The sequence below is a fragment of the Cladophialophora bantiana genome (genome assembly GCF_000835475.1).
Source record: "Cladophialophora bantiana CBS 173.52 unplaced genomic scaffold supercont1.14, whole genome shotgun sequence".
NCBI classification, from domain to species: domain Eukaryota; kingdom Fungi; phylum Ascomycota; class Eurotiomycetes; order Chaetothyriales; family Herpotrichiellaceae; genus Cladophialophora; species Cladophialophora bantiana.
In genome coordinates, this window is record NW_015971588.1 from 1,060,569 (window position 1) to 1,075,678 (window position 15,110).

At 51.6% G+C, this 15,110-nt stretch overlaps 5 protein-coding genes across 5 annotated transcripts; 3 read left to right on the plus strand and 2 right to left on the minus strand.

The window, feature by feature from the left end:
• Positions 1-466: 466 nt before the first annotated feature.
• On the plus strand, positions 467-2,265 carry Z519_09182 (6-phosphogluconate dehydrogenase, decarboxylating; the record flags this gene model as incomplete). Its single annotated transcript, XM_016766906.1, has 5 exons — positions 467-480; positions 600-784; positions 839-1,290; positions 1,344-1,772; positions 1,825-2,265. 5 exons carry the CDS (start codon positions 467-469, stop codon positions 2,263-2,265), a joined length of 1,521 nt encoding a protein of 506 aa, XP_016617204.1.
• Positions 2,266-3,004: 739 nt separating this feature from the next.
• Z519_09183 (uncharacterized protein) lies at positions 3,005-3,815 on the plus strand (the record flags this gene model as incomplete). The annotated part of the gene is made up of 2 exons (XM_016766907.1): positions 3,005-3,132; positions 3,188-3,815. The coding sequence occupies 2 exons, from the start codon at positions 3,005-3,007 to the stop codon at positions 3,813-3,815; spliced, it is 756 nt and encodes a 251-aa protein (XP_016617205.1).
• Positions 3,816-5,407: 1,592 nt separating this feature from the next.
• Positions 5,408-6,261, minus strand: Z519_09184 (uncharacterized protein; the record flags this gene model as incomplete). The annotated part of the gene is made up of 2 exons (XM_016766908.1): positions 5,408-5,916; positions 5,964-6,261. The coding sequence occupies 2 exons, from the start codon at positions 6,259-6,261 to the stop codon at positions 5,408-5,410; spliced, it is 807 nt and encodes a 268-aa protein (XP_016617206.1).
• A 3,837-nt stretch (positions 6,262-10,098) lies between these two features.
• Z519_09185 (uncharacterized protein) lies at positions 10,099-10,449 on the plus strand (the record flags this gene model as incomplete). The annotated part of the gene is made up of 1 exon (XM_016766909.1): positions 10,099-10,449. One exon carries the CDS (start codon positions 10,099-10,101, stop codon positions 10,447-10,449), a length of 351 nt encoding a protein of 116 aa, XP_016617207.1.
• A 1,521-nt stretch (positions 10,450-11,970) lies between these two features.
• Z519_09186 (uncharacterized protein) lies at positions 11,971-14,901 on the minus strand (the record flags this gene model as incomplete). The annotated part of the gene is made up of 9 exons (XM_016766910.1): positions 11,971-12,397; positions 12,451-12,950; positions 13,020-13,226; positions 13,278-13,567; positions 13,626-13,820; positions 13,869-13,887; positions 13,943-14,332; positions 14,384-14,573; positions 14,633-14,901. The coding sequence occupies 9 exons, from the start codon at positions 14,899-14,901 to the stop codon at positions 11,971-11,973; spliced, it is 2,487 nt and encodes an 828-aa protein (XP_016617208.1).
• Positions 14,902-15,110: the final 209 nt, after the last annotated feature.

A 15,110-nucleotide genomic window follows, 5' to 3' on the forward strand; every position in this document is an offset into this window, starting at 1 on the left:
AGTAACAGCGACTCTTCATTGGGGAACTGACCGTGGCTCGATGAGTGGTCAAGAAGGCTAGTCCGGGTGGCAGGAGTAGTCAGCCAGCCGAGGGCGACTCAGTACCCAGACTTCCGAAGCGTAGGTCGGTGGTAGGTTGTAACCAAGTGGCAGAGTGGGTTGTACTGGGTAGAGCAGTCTGTTGTGACTGCTGCCCCTCCACCATGAGAAATTTGTTTGGTGGGGTTGAAGCCGTGCCTGAGCGGCCCTCCATGCCCATTGCAGCCCATTGCCAGCTCTAATCATCATATTATTACTCCCCATTCCCCTGTTGCACCTTTCTTTTCTCTTTCTGAACATTCGTGCCTCTCGTCTTTTTCGGTGCATTAGACAGAGACTCGTCTTGTGAACTTCAAAACTTGTTCTTGAATTCCTGTTGAACCTATCTATACCTAGATCTTTTCAATCTTCCCTTACCGCCGTCAACATGTCTGGTCCAGTGTACGTCCTCAACCCAAAACTCTCTCCCCCAATTCCCCTTGTATTGAATCTGCGCCTCAAATTGACATTCGCCGCATCATATAATTACACCCGATTGACGAGCAGGATGCTGACTATAGAGCGCGACTGGCTGGCCTCAAGGTCGGCCCTGCGCAGGCCGAACCCAGTGGTGATTTTGGTCTCATTGGCCTTGCGGTCATGGGTCAGAACTTGATCTTGAACGCTGCCGACCATGGTTTCACCGTTGTTGCCTTCAACCGAACCGTTTCCAAGGTCGACCGCTTCCTCGAAAATGAGGCCAAGGGTACGGAACAATTCCCGTCCGTAGCGAAGAGCCTGCTAACCGAGACTTCCCCAGGCAAGTCCATTGTCGGAGCCCACTCGATCGAGGAATTCGTCTCCAAGCTCAAGAAGCCCCGCCGTATGATGCTTTTGGTCATGGCTGGTCCTGCCGTCGACGACTTCATTGAAAAATTGCTACCCTACTGCGACAAAGGCGATATCATTATTGACGGTGGAAATTCCCACTACCCGGACAGCAACCGCCGCACAAAATACCTTGCAGAGAAGGGCATTCGCTTCGTCGGAACTGGTGTTTCTGGCGGCGAGGAAGGTGCCCGTTATGGCCCCTCTCTGATGCCTGGCGGTAACGAGGAGGCCTGGCCATACATCAAGGATATCTTCCAAAGCATTGCTGCCAAGTCCGACGGCGAGCCCTGCTGCGACTGGGTCGGCGATGAAGGTGCTGGACACTATGTCAAGATGGTTCACAACGGTATTGAATACGGTGACATGCAATTGATTTGCGAGGTGAGTCGACTGGGTCTATTCCTATGAGGGTGCGTCCCATTGACCGCATGCAGGCGTACGACATCATGAAGCGTGGTCTCGGAATGAGCTACGCAGAGATGGGTGACGTTTTTGCCGAATGGAACAAGGGTGTCTTGGACTCGTTCCTCATTGAAATCACCCGAGACGTCCTGCGCTACAACGACGACGATGGTAAGCCTCTTGTCGAGAAGATTCTTGACTCTGCTGGTCAAAAGGGTACCGGCAAGTGGACTGCCATCAATGCTCTTGATCTTGGCATGCCTGTCACGCTGATTGGCGAGGCTGTCTTTGCTCGTTGCTTGAGTTCCATCAAGGATGAGCGTACGCGTGCTTCCAAGCTGATCGATGGCCCCAAGCCATCCTTCACCGGAGACAAGGCCGCTTTTCTCAAGAACCTCGAACAGGGTCTCTATGCTTCCAAGATCATCTCATATGCCCAGGGTTTCATGCTGATGCAGACGGTAAGTTCAAATGGAGAATCTCCTGGCTCGACATGCTAACTCGACGTGACAGGCTGCCAAACAGTACGGCTGGAAACTCAACAAGCCATCCATTGCGCTCATGTGGCGTGGCGGCTGCATCATTCGATCTGTCTTCTTGAAGGACATTACCTCTGCGTACCGTGCTGACCCTGACCTTGAAAACCTGCTGTTCAACGATTTCTTCAACAAGGCCATCCACAAGGCACAAGACGGCTGGAGAGACGTGATTGCATTTGCCGTCAAGTCTGGTATCCCCATGCCGGCCTTCAGCACCGCCTTGGCCTTCTTTGATGGTTACCGCACCAAAGACCTCCCGGCCAACTTGCTCCAGGCTCAGCGCGACTACTTCGGCGCTCACACCTTTGTGATCAAGCCCGAGTATGCCAACGAGAAATACCCCAAGGGCGAGCACGTCCACGTCAACTGGACTGGCCGTGGTGGCAACGTCTCTGCTTCCACCTACAATGTCTAGATGCGTCGTCCGTGACCAACCCGTCTCTCTTTTTCGTATGTCTGCGAGCATCATGTTGGAAGACAGGGCATTCGAATACACGTCCATGCAAACTGTGTTGTGCGTGGCACTCTGCTTGGAGGACTTCAGGATTGCATCTCTAAGGCATAGATAGTGTTCATGATTGGGCCTTTTTTTGTGCCTGGAAAATAAAACTTGTATCCTGGGCTCGCCTATGTTCTCTCCGCCGAGCCGCCCCTTTCTCGCGCCCGCTCTGCGGGTATCGGTAAAACTTCAAGTCCGATGGGCCAATCAAACGAGGCTCGTATCCCGCTCGGTCTCCAGACTTTCCCTATCCCCTTCTTGCGAAATAAGTTCGTCTACCAGAACTGCGACTGAACCCCGTCAGTTGCGGCCTCTCGCGCTCATCAACTGTCCAGGTTGATCGACCACGCGCTTCATTTTCTCTTCGCTTTTGCTTCTCCATTCCCAGTTCCCAAAGCATTGGCATCGGGCGCCTGGCGTATCAATTTGGCTTTGGATTTTGGGCAACCGAGCAACGTGACTGCAGCCACGAGCCTGGCCTGTCACTGCCTCACGTTGACTTTGATTTCGACGACTCGAGGCCCACGTCGCTTCTTTCTGCTGGCCTCCCTCCCCGCATACCCACGACGTGCGCAATCGGGTAGGAAGCGCATAAGTTCTTGTGGTGGAGTCACTTCATACCTCGCCTTCGTCTGCGGGCCCCTATCGCATGATGATGGCAACAGACACCAGACGCCAGAATGCAGGAAGAGTGCCGGTTGCTTTGCCCAAGGGTGAGCCAGCTCAGCCTGCAGCATCTTCAGTCTCTCAGGATGTCAGTTTGCAATTAGCGATTGGAAGTCGGTAAGACTGCGCTCCACGAGATCAATTTGTCTCCAGTCGCTCACAGCCGCCATAGTGTCCGCCTTACCACTGCTGCGCCAAACCAAACGACCGTGGAAGGTACTGTCTACACAGCTGATCCCCTGACCAACCTTCTTGTGGTGAACACCAATACAAATTCTGCCATTCCCATTACCTCCACATCCCTCGTCGCACCACCTGGCGCCTATCGAATCATCCCCATCTCGCAAATTAGCAGTTTCCAACTTATCTCGTTGCCTCAACCCTCAGCCGAGTCTGCGAGCATTGCGGTGCTTAACACAGTCGACGCCAATGCTGTGCAAGCCCGGCTCGCGAGGAACATAGCTGCCCAACAAGCCGCACAAGCCCGCGTCGGTCCCAAAGGCACTAGCCCAATAGACCAAGCACTGTTCGATGCCCTCTCGCGAACACACCCAGCTCGCTGGTCTGGCAACGTGATGGTGATCTCGGATACTTTCCTGATCGATAAACCCTATGGCGCGGCAAATGTTCGGCATGCTGAGGGTCGAGACGGTGATCTTGACCGAATGAAGAAGGTGGTAGACATGGAGCGGCAGAAGATCACACTGAGATTTGCAAAAGGATCGCTCGATGGGAAGCTAGGATCTGAGGTTTCGCCTGTCAAAGCGGCTTCCGCCGCAGGCATGAAGAAGGGTGGCTAAGGGGCACGGTTGGGATTAAAAACCGAATTTCTGGTATACAACGGAGGAAGTGGGAGGGGCGGTTACTTGTGCGGAGTCTCGCGCAGGAGCCACGAAGAAATACACGCGGGTCCTGGATATTGAGACGCATTGCTTGGAGTCACCATCAGGATATCAACCAGCACGGCGCAAAGCGCTGACGACTTTTGACGCCCTAGTAATTGCGCTTCGACCAGCCCGTCGGCCTTCTCCAAACAAGAGCCTTCACCACTATCAGTTTGTGGAGAACACATTGTTGGAGCAGCAGGATAAACAGGCACGCGTTCCACCTCTCCATGAACTTGGGTCGAGAAGAATGCTGACGGTTGTTGTGCATTGATCTCGACCAATCAAACGTCAATAACAATATTGTGCAAATGTCGTCGTTCTCGTATGGCTCGTATTTGAGTGTACACAAAATACGGGATGTTGGTGAAGTACTCGGTCGCCGTACTGAGTACGTGTCCCAATTATCCACCCTCGACTTGCAGTGCTAACCGACAAAGGCGACTCAGATGCAGCCGGACAATTTTGTGCGGGGCAAGCGGAGCAGGTCTGGAGTACCTCGTACTCGGTAATAAACTTTCAATCAACTCGCCCCTTTTCGACCGTCAGCCTTGCGGACGCGAAGTGCCTACACCACTAATATATAAATATATAAATAGGAAGGCACTCGCTGAAAGGACAGGCAGACAAACATCTCGCAGGATAGACCAATGCTGTCAACAATGTGGAGACTTATCCGTTTCACAGCCCGTCCGATACAGAGAAAGCTGATGCGAGCAAAACAGACTTGAAACGAGGCTCCCTGATACCTGAAGCGCTCGAGCCTCCAAGCAAAACTGATGGCTACCTCTGCCCTTTCAGTCCAGAAAGCGACCCATCGAGGTGACGCCAGGTCACGCACCAGGTTACTCCAGCATACCAAGCCCAGTATACGCACCACGTCTGCGAAGGCACAACGGATTTCGAGTCTGCTATATCTAAGACTGGAATGAAGTTGTTCCGGATTGCCGATCGGAGAGCATCGAAACCGTCTTTCACTTCAAGCGTTTCATGGTCAGGGGATCCAGTCTCGAGCAACATCCAAACCTGGGCAATGTATCGCACTCTGATCGGCTCAGCGCGGTCACCGGCGGCATCATTTTGGCGGCTGGCATAGTCAAGGCAGCTAATGAGCTTAGGTTGATGGTCCGAGGCATCAGTATAGCACAGCGACCACTCCAGAGTTGTTCGAGTTCCGGCCAGGTTTCAGGTTCGCCATTTTTGACCTTTACGCAGAGATATCGTTGAGTGCTGGGCAACAGGAAGCGAAAGACCCCTTGTTCATTGTCTGGCAAGGTCACATGCTCTATTAAATTGCCTCTGCCATCAGACCAGACATGGCTAATAGCCACGTAGGCTATTCCCTGCTTGTAACCAACGATCGGGACCCGATCATGGTGGAACTTGATCAGAGGGAATCCACCGCCCCCAAATGCCGTGACTGTCTCAGCAAGTTGCACTCCAATATAGGGACACGGCCATTCTAACCGCTGATAATCGCAACTCATATCGCGGCGTCTGCAATAACTTTAATCGTGGATGACTTCATATTTGTCGTGATTAATGTTCGAAGTAACGCCGGCACTCATGTCGCATTTGTTGCGACCTTTGCACAATCCGAAACCCGGTAGTAGCGTCGCGTAGTATAGGCCTCCCAATCCCAAACTCGAAAAAATCCGCCGAGTCACGTTTGGACACCATCCCCCATCGTTCAACAACTTGAGCTCAAATGCCCGACACTCTGCATGAAAGTAATTGTCACCAAGCTGAGACTGTTGCCGGGGGAAGATAACTCTGTAGTAATTGAGACTCTGTACAAGGACCGACAGAGCCAAATGAACAGGCATCGGGACAATATAACCACCAAACTTCAAGAGAAAGTCTAAATCCATGAGAATTGCAGCGGCATCCTGCAAACAACGAGTGAACTGACTCGCCCACGCCGCATCAGCTTTCCGTTCGTCCTCCTTGCCCAGGAACTCTTTGGAAACCGTTTGTAGAGTAATTTGTTTGATCGAGGTAACTTGACCGTCAGGCCCTGTGGTTGTAATCATCTGGGAGACCTCATGCCGAAATACTGGTCACCTTGAGGCTTCCTATAGGATTCCGAAAGTATCCCCGTCTGGATGAAGGCCCCGACGACCATACTGACAAATGCCTCATTCTCAGGCAGGTCATCCGGAGAGATATCTCCGGTCACGGTAAAGGCGAATTCAAAGAATCGATCACAAGCCTCAGCGAAGTCTCCATTTCGAAGTGGTGCAATGTTCCATCCCTGTCGTTCATCGTAGCCTTGGAACCCTTGATTGTCATATTCCGGACCGCCTAGGTCTGGGACAAGCATATGCATCAAGACATTGTCCGGGATTAGTATGCAATCCATTGAGAGGCCCTCGTCGATTCAAAATGAATTCTCTATGTCGAAGATTGATGTTATGGCAGCTGAGGTAGCGAGGCAGAACATCGGCAGCAGAGCTCGGGCGCGCTGCCTGAAGGGCGACTGGGACCGTCGCTTTATGTGCTGGCCCTGCACCTCTCATTGGCAGCCATCCTTGAACGCGAGTGAATGCCATGCCACCTCCCCGAGCGAAACTCGGGGCATTAGATCCAAGAAAGAGAACCGAGCCATGGCTAAGCCACGCCTCGACATCCTAGGCAAATGCTTAGGCGGTTGACTCTATCTGCGACCAAACCTGAGGGAATACTATGTCCCTAACCTCTACCAATTGAAATATATAGGCGATAGTCTACGCTTTGTACTGTCCCTTCGTACTAATTATATGGAAACGAGGTAAGCAAGACTACGAACAGTTTCAAACAGCCTGTCTCTCCCTCAGCTGCGGAGTCGTCTCTGAACTACTTGCCGCACTATATATAGGACCACAGACGAATTCCGAGCTGCGCATTGATCATCCGAATATTTACAATTATGCTGCATTTTTCGTGCTGGCCATGCCTGGCAGTTCTGTCCCCCAAGAGCACGACGACCATTGCTATTACTCTTGTTTATAGTACACCCAGCCAGCTTGGAGTCCCTGGTGCCTATGAGATTCGGCCCTAACCCTGAACCTTCTTCCTGTCTAACTGAGTTCCACTCAAGAGCTCCCATTCAGTATGGCGTGCGGACAGCTTTTTGTGTCTAGGTCACATGTTCATGCTATCCGTCATGAGAGGAGAAGAGACCAACCTGATCGGGCCACAGCAAGGTGGAGAATGGAATGAGAGATCAATATGCATTCAGACGTAACATTGAAATCGGTTTTCGGCCTTCAACAGATTGCGAGTCCCTATAGGCGCAAAGGCTGCTATCAGAGACTTAGTAGCAAGGTATACTTCTTACCCATTCGTGATCAGGGCCTCTCTTTAGATATCTACTAACACGAAGGCCTTTGTACTAGGTCAGGGCAACGGGTTAAAACGGTGGATACAATTTTTAACGGAAATCTTCAACTCGCGCAGAGTGATGTTCCAGTCTCAATTACAATCCTCATATTCTTATTAGATGGCGGCCGGAGCTAGACTAGAGCGCCGACTAATCCGACCACAGCAACCACGAACACCTCTTGCGAGAGCTTCTTGTGTTCAGCGCCGGCACTGCTTGTTGTACTTGCGACCGAGGCTGTCACGCTGGCCTGGGATCCTGACGTCGATGAAGCTGAGTCTGTCGCGGTCGCCGCCGCCCCTGGATCGCCGCAATATTTCGACCCTAGGGACATCATATCACTCGTTGATGGTATGGAGTCTCCACAGATGGATGTGCTGCAACTATTATTGATCGAGGGAAACACGTTAATCAGGTGCGGTCAAGTGCAGTGCCCTTGAGAGACGGTGTGGGCTGGGTAACAAGAGGGATGGGCATACCTGAGAGCTGCGCGAATATAACTTCATTCGCACAAGCTCAGAGCAGCAGAATTGGTAAGCGTGGTCGCGCACTGCACGACAGAGCCAAGGCATTGGAGGACAGACCTGCAATCGAGACTGTTAGTGTGTCTTTTATGCATCACTTGGAGTGAGGTGAATGAGGGCTGGTAGAGGTTTCTCAGACCCAGGAGAGCCCGTCGTGGTGCGATCCATCTGTACCGCTGCCATGTGGACGACAGCAAGAGGCACACCGAGTAACGCGATTATCAATCTCATCTTCAAGCTCTCGGAGAAGACAACCTTGGGATGTCGAGAAAGAATGCCCGGTTGCTCTTTTTTCGCAGATCAGGAAGACAACTGAGAGGAAACCGATCGGGGTCATGTGGCGGAGGGTTCTGGCCGAATTCATGAGGATAGAAGCGACATACTGCCTCTCTCCTCTGAAAGGGGGCCCCGGAAGAGAGAGCCTCTCAAAACACTTAATCCCCTCCCACGATCACGATGAGGGCAGACAGAGTTCGCTATACGAGGCCAGTACATATACAGTGGCTCGGCGAAAAGCTGCAAAAACTCAGAGGTCAGGCCGTGGCCTGAGCCTTTCGCGAGCATTGTGTATTAGAATTTTTCTCTAACTCTGCAGACCTTCCACAATCAGTCTCATTTGCATCCTTTCCCGATGTGGATATTACCACGTCCGTGCGTGGGTACTAGCAAAGAAGGAAAGAAACTTCTTGTATCGACAACGAAGCAGCCCTCTCCTTCTTGGCCCCTTAAGCGAACAATCGTCGGGTGAAATAAAGCTCGGAGAATGACGAGAATGGGACAAGCTTCTCGCACGGTACTAAAAGCCCGTGTTTGCTGTAGCCAAGAAAGCTTCACAGACACAAGTCGTCAGCTTATCACCACATGTCACCCTATGAAGTGGGCCTCCCTCAACCGATGTTCCCGCGTCTTCTCGTGTCTAAGCGTGCAGCTGAATGAGCATTTTCCGTCTGGCTCTTCGCTAAAACCACATGGCTGGACCGTAAACACGAGGTCGAAGCGAAAAGTTCAAACTCGAGCCCCAATTCGACACCCCAACTTCGTGTTTTGTCCCGGTTTTGTCAAAAGGATTCGTCTCCGGTGCGGCTAATGGGCATACGGACGAGGACGTAGGGCTGACCGCGAAAAGGGGTATCGCTCTCGCGCAGACAAGGCAGAACCATTAGTATGGTAGCATTCATTACCGTTGATTACCTCTACCCCCTTGCGTTTTCCACACCTGAGCTAATGTGAAAGCAAATGTAGATGCTCATGCTAATTTGTAAATAGTTCAGCCGCTGCAGATGGAAGGCAGGATAGCGGGGAACACAGCCTTACCATGGGGCCAACAACTACTAGATTTCATGCACCATACACCCGAGAAAGAAGGAGAGAGTGTGTGGGAGTGAAAGCAGGTCTGCTACATTAGTCAAGACTAGTAAGCTTTTATGGTTCAGTGCTTGTCGCGTGGTTTAGTGATACCGAACCCTCAGAGCCCTCTTCTCGTCCATAAAAGGTCTTACCCTGCCGACTTTCAGCAGCAACATTGGGCCACAATGTAGTGAGCCAGTGTCCAGCCTGTACTCTTAAGGACACGAGAGACATCTGTGCCGCCTGAGCCCTTCCAACTGCTAGAGGTACTGTTGCCTGGTCCTCTTTGAACCTCAACAACATCAAAAAATGGTTCCCTTTCTCCTTCTTCGTCCTCCTCCTCTTCTTGTTGAAACTGTGTTTTCTCTTCTTCGATGGCATCCCCTCCAGGGATTTTTTCTGCTGTGTTGACCATATGCCCATTTCTAGCATGTTGCTGCCACGGCTGCTCAAGAGCGCTGCAATGCCCTTGGCTGTCGGTCCAAGGACAGCAACCGATGCTCGACGGAGTATGCCACCGATAGCTGGGCTTACAGCGGAACCAGCTGGGAGTAGCCTGCATACCAGGGAGCGACGTGCTGCCGCGGGTCGCAGGGCTGGTGGTGTCTCGCAGGGATTCAGTACGTCAAGCACGACATCGTGGCGTATCATTGCTGCCCCGACGACAACTGTAATGTCTATTGGAATGGTACCGATACCGTGACAGTGTCTACATCCACGACCACGACGCCAATATCGACTTCGACACCAGTATCGACATTGACATTGACATCGACATAGGACCTCCCGCCCGCCGTCACCAAGCCAACAACAAAAACCAGGCCTACGACAACAATTACGAAGACGAGCACGACTAAAAAAAAAAAAAATATTCAATGGGTGCAAAGAGTAGCAGTACTTTGACGCGAACAAGTACCAGCAGCAAAAGTACCAGCAGCGTTATCGCACCAGCCGCGACGCCAACGAAATGCAATCCGTGCGACACCCGCAGCCAACTTTCATCCTCCAACAGACGTCGTCCAGCCTCGCCGCAGAGAATGGAACCTACACGGGCCTCTCCTCCGCTTCCGGCAGTGCCGGAAGCGAACACAAGGTCTTCTTCGGCCTCACAACAGTCAAGGTGAGTAAGTTCACGTTAAACAAGGCATGTGGCCTCGTGGACCTCAACCACAATTTCGAAGCCGTCGCAAACATCCACCTCCACCTTCTCATTTCCGTCACCAATGCAGCGACACTATTCCTAGACGCGCCCGTCAACGTCATGGTGATGGACTACGCCGCACTTACCTGCGACATCGCCATTACAACAACAAGCTGACGTGCGCGTTGAGAGCAGAGGAGGACAGTACCAGCGAGAAGTGGTTCTCCTGCGCAGGGGCCTTGGGCATCGGGTCCAAAGCCGGCACAGGCTGTGTGAAAATCACGCTGACGCCGTATTTTGCCAAAGCTTGATTGATGGGCTTCAAAGCGCGAAATATTTGCATACTTGAAAACTGAACAATTACTCGGTAGTCAATTGGATTTCGACTGCTAGGCTCAGCCCCGTCTTTCTCGTCGTTGTCCTAGACTCTACCTAAGTAGGATGCAGCGTTGGCAGGACTACCCAGTACTGAGTATGTCCTAACTAGTCCTAGGCTATCTGTTGACATTGTCGCGAGAGCGCTACTGTGGGAAACCACCTGAGACGCTAGGCGTTTCACCAACTGCGGAAACTACCTCAACCTCGTTGTTCTCGCAGACCTGTGACAGGATGGCGACGGAATAGGAGGATTCAGGAATGCTCTTCGGGGTACAGGCCAACGTATATATAAACAGGCAGAGTCTCTCTGAATAGCCAGAGGGACAGGACACAATCAAGCAGATAGATCCACAACTGTTCTGTGTACAACACTATCCCTATATTAATAATAATAGTGTTTAGCCTCGCAATCCCCATTTTAGAATAGTTTCGATTCACGAAAAGTTGCTAGCTGAATTCGGAATAGTCTTAATGGGTACTGAATAACTTTAGTATTGCTAATAATATAATATACTGTAACAAGGCAGGGTAGCTGTGTTGTGCTGGGCTGATAGAGTGGTAGCAGGGGGAGAGTTGTCTGGTCACATGTCAAACCAAAATGGGCTGGTAGGGGGAGTGCGGAACAGTTTACAGGGCTGGCAGAGTGCCATTCTTTACAGTTTGAGCAGAGTATAATGACTCCCATGGCCTTTCGGTGCCGTCTACCTATTGTCGGTCCTGTCCTGCTCCTCGATGCCGCCCCCGTGCTAGGCGTGCGTTGTCCTAGCCGCCGCCTCTCTGGGTGGTGTTGATGGTGTTGCCCTATCAGCGTTAACCAGATACGCGTTCTCGATTCCCAACCTGCTGGACAGGTCTCTATGCGTTGTTGCACGTGCACGCCGAACCCTGAGTGCTCTGTTACAGTACGTACAGTGCCTGGGGGTTCAGGGACTAGGACTAGGGCTAGTGGGACGATAGTCATAATGGGGAAGCTATTCCCTATACTCGGTACCGAGGATTTCGGCTACAGTCTTTTGCCGCAAGTTAGGGGTCCTTCCGCCCTTTGTTATAGGTTGCCGAGTGGAACCCAAAGCCTACCAGGCGGGGCCCAAACAAATTTCCGCGAATGCTTTAGTTCCGGTTTCGGTGCCGGAAACTTCGCGTCGGCGGCATGTTGCGGTCAGGTATTTTGGGCCTCTTTTGGCCCAAGCTCTTGTTTGGAGCTAAGTGTCGTATGACTAGTGACGGGGAACGATGGAAAAATCCGCCGTGGTGCTGTGGAAGTCCGTTGATAGAAAGGTGCTCCAATTTTCCAACTCGAGGTCGAAAAAGGAGCTCATGTCATCCTAAGATCAGGAGCATCAGTATCGCCGTGGCGAGGTTGCCTTTAAAACCACATGCGGCGCGATGAAGACTTACGGTGGTCTGGTCACTGAACGGCTGATCTTCAATCCCAAGATATTGATCGGCCACAGCCACGTTCTCCGATAGCTTTTGCTGAAGGCGGGAGAAATCTTGGTCGTAAGTCACGTCGGTGTTGCCTGCGTTCAGTCCATATGCTCTCTCTGTGGCTTCTCGGGCGAGGGTGGCCATCTCTCTCGCAAAGCTGATGGAAATTCCAGAACCGGTTGCAAATTTCACCCGCGCGAAGTATCCCGCGCCCACCTCCATCAGCGCAAGATCAGACTGAATGCCAAGTCTCTTGGGGTTTTGTAGAATGTATATAAAGAGATTAATTAAAGCATACATCGGTCCGAAAAAGCTCAACCTAAAATGAAACAGTGTTGGCGGTTTGGTTGCGAAGGAAGGTAGGATACTCACGGGACAGGAGTGCTTGCATCGAAACGTATATTTTCAGTTCCCAAAATGGCCTGGCGACAGACCTCTGCCACAACCTGCGTCGATGTCTCGATCTGATCACGTAACTCAGCATGAGGGGTTAAGCCACACATACTCCTACTCCAAGGATACGTCAAAGAAGTATGGATGTCGAGAGTTATGCTCTGAATGGCGCCACGAAGATACATGATCTGCTGTGGCGTCATTCTGGATGATAGTTGGGTCGGACAAGGGGCAGAAGGACAAGATATTATCGGGTCAATCGAGCGCTTCAATACGTTGAGTTGCTCATCGAGCTCAGCGACGGATCTCACCAAAGCCTCTGGGCCCTGCTGAAAGGCCTGAACCGTAGAGAGTCTTTTAGAGACCAATGATGAAAGTTGCGACAGTCTGATCAGAGTATTGCAGTACTCGATGTTCACAGTGCTCTCGGGAGGGGCGGATGTTGGTACTTGACAACTGACGTCGTCATCATCAATTAGCTCAAGCAAGGTCAGCATGGCAATTCCAAGGTGCCCATTTTTTCCGAAGGACAGAAATGGGTCACGTACTGAATGGCGTCCAGATTGAGAAACGATTTGTTTCTCCAAACAATATATGGCCCAAAACAAACAACTGCGTAGGGAGTTTTCATATTCGGTCAGATTCCAGGAGGCGATCGCTTGTCGATGGAGCCCTTTCGCGATGCCAAGTCGTACAGCTATACCACAGAGCACATATTCGAGACAAGGACTAGCAATATTCTGGGTAAAATAGGCCTGGAATGCCGTTATTAGCGATTTGAATATTGCTCGGCACGTCACCCTTACCATTAGCGTCAAAGCTTGCACACCAACAATCGAGGTTCGGAAGTATAGTATTTCCGTATGCACTGACAACGCATTTTCGAAATAACCCCACGCCGATTGATTGGCTTCCTGAAAGGAACCGCAATTTGAAAGCTCGATTCGACATCCGAAAGCGTAGATAGCGTTTCGGAGGGCATACCAAGCGGGATCGGTATCCATAATGTCTCTGTTGAAGTAACCTTTGAGTTGCGTGTCGAACCAGGGCCGGTGCACGATCCCTAGAGCAGATTCAAGTCCCTTCTCGAAGAACGCTGGCAAGTGTTACGCTTGGTTAGAAGCAAAACGGTCAAGGCTAGTTGCGGCTGTTACCTCGAGTATATCTCCACGCTGTCTCTTGATCTGGCTCTGGCTTTCGCTTTTTCGACAGCATCTTCTCGATTTTAAGGCGGCTCGTGATGTAGTTAGTAAAAGTCCTCGCAGATGTATTGAAGCTCGAGCTTCCCGTCTTGCTCGCCACCCATTGGATTCCTGGTCTTGAACAGATAGACAAGAACGATCTGGGCCCTAGAATCACTTAGCACTCAAGGAAACATTAGGCCGGTCGCCCCGAACCGTGATATTCCCAGTTAGACTTCGAAGTCGCTGTCAGTCAATCTGGATGCAAACGGAATGCTCGAACGACCTACTGTTTCACTCGACGAGATACTACTTCTCTCTCTGATTTGTTCAGGGCTGCTCTCCGCGAGGTCCACCGCCTCAGCGCTATTGGAAGGGGTAGGATGATGCCCAGAACTCCTATCAAGTGTTGAAGCCGTATCGGCGAGGGCGGGATGCGTTTGAGGTATCAATGATACCGAGTCCATAAGCCCAGGAGGATTTGTCGTCTTGTACGAGTGGGGCAGGGTGAAGCAGGACGGGCTCTGGGTTTCTTCACCGTCCGTCCTCAACGAAGAGGACAAGTTAACAGGCAGCACTGAGTCTAACGAATCTCGGTCATTTCTCCCGGTAAATCTAGACAAGTTACTGCTTAAAGCTGCTGGGGAGTCATGTAGATGAATGGGATTTGTGGTGGTGGGCTAAGCAAAATGAGCGGCGACAGAAGTCTGATGGATGGGCTTACTACTTACAGCATATCTTTGTTGCTTGAGGAGTGTTTCTAGCTGCTCCAACCTCTCCACTAAATCTTTGCCTTCTCTGCTTCCGTCCGCAACACGCCATCGACGAGGTGTGGTTGAAGTACAATGTTGGCCTCGATCGAGACAGTTTGTACATGGGCCACCACCCTCTCCATTACCTAGGTAGAATCTAAGCATCTGGCTGTCATCTCGTTGAGAGTAAGGGCATACAGCGAATCTTCTTCGCCCTGCAATAATTACATGCCACGATGCGTTTGGGCCTCGCATTCTGAGCCCGTTGAGGTCGAGGAACGGTAGGAGAGACCGGTGCGGCGGACATCATCGTCATCATCAGGCGCAAGCAATGCTCTAGGCAATGTTGCACCGGCAATTTCGACGTGGGAGCTCTTGTAAGAAAGGAACCACGAGGCGGGGAAAGCCGGGGAGTGAGAAGCTGTGGAGGTGGGACTGAGCGTCTTGGCGGCCATTCGAGGCTCCTGGTTCAGATGCTGCCTCTCATCGCATGCCATGACCAATAAATCAGTCTCAAGCCTGCCGAGGAACGCCAATTTCGGGCAGCTAAAACCTGCCGGCCGAGATTTGCCGACTAAAAGCGGTATGTTATACGAGATAATCGACGGGGGAATAGACCGAGAATAAGGCGGGCGAAATGATCTGGATGCGCTGACACTATCGCCAGTACTACGGAGCCTTCGATGCTGAGGCCGTGTGCCTAACA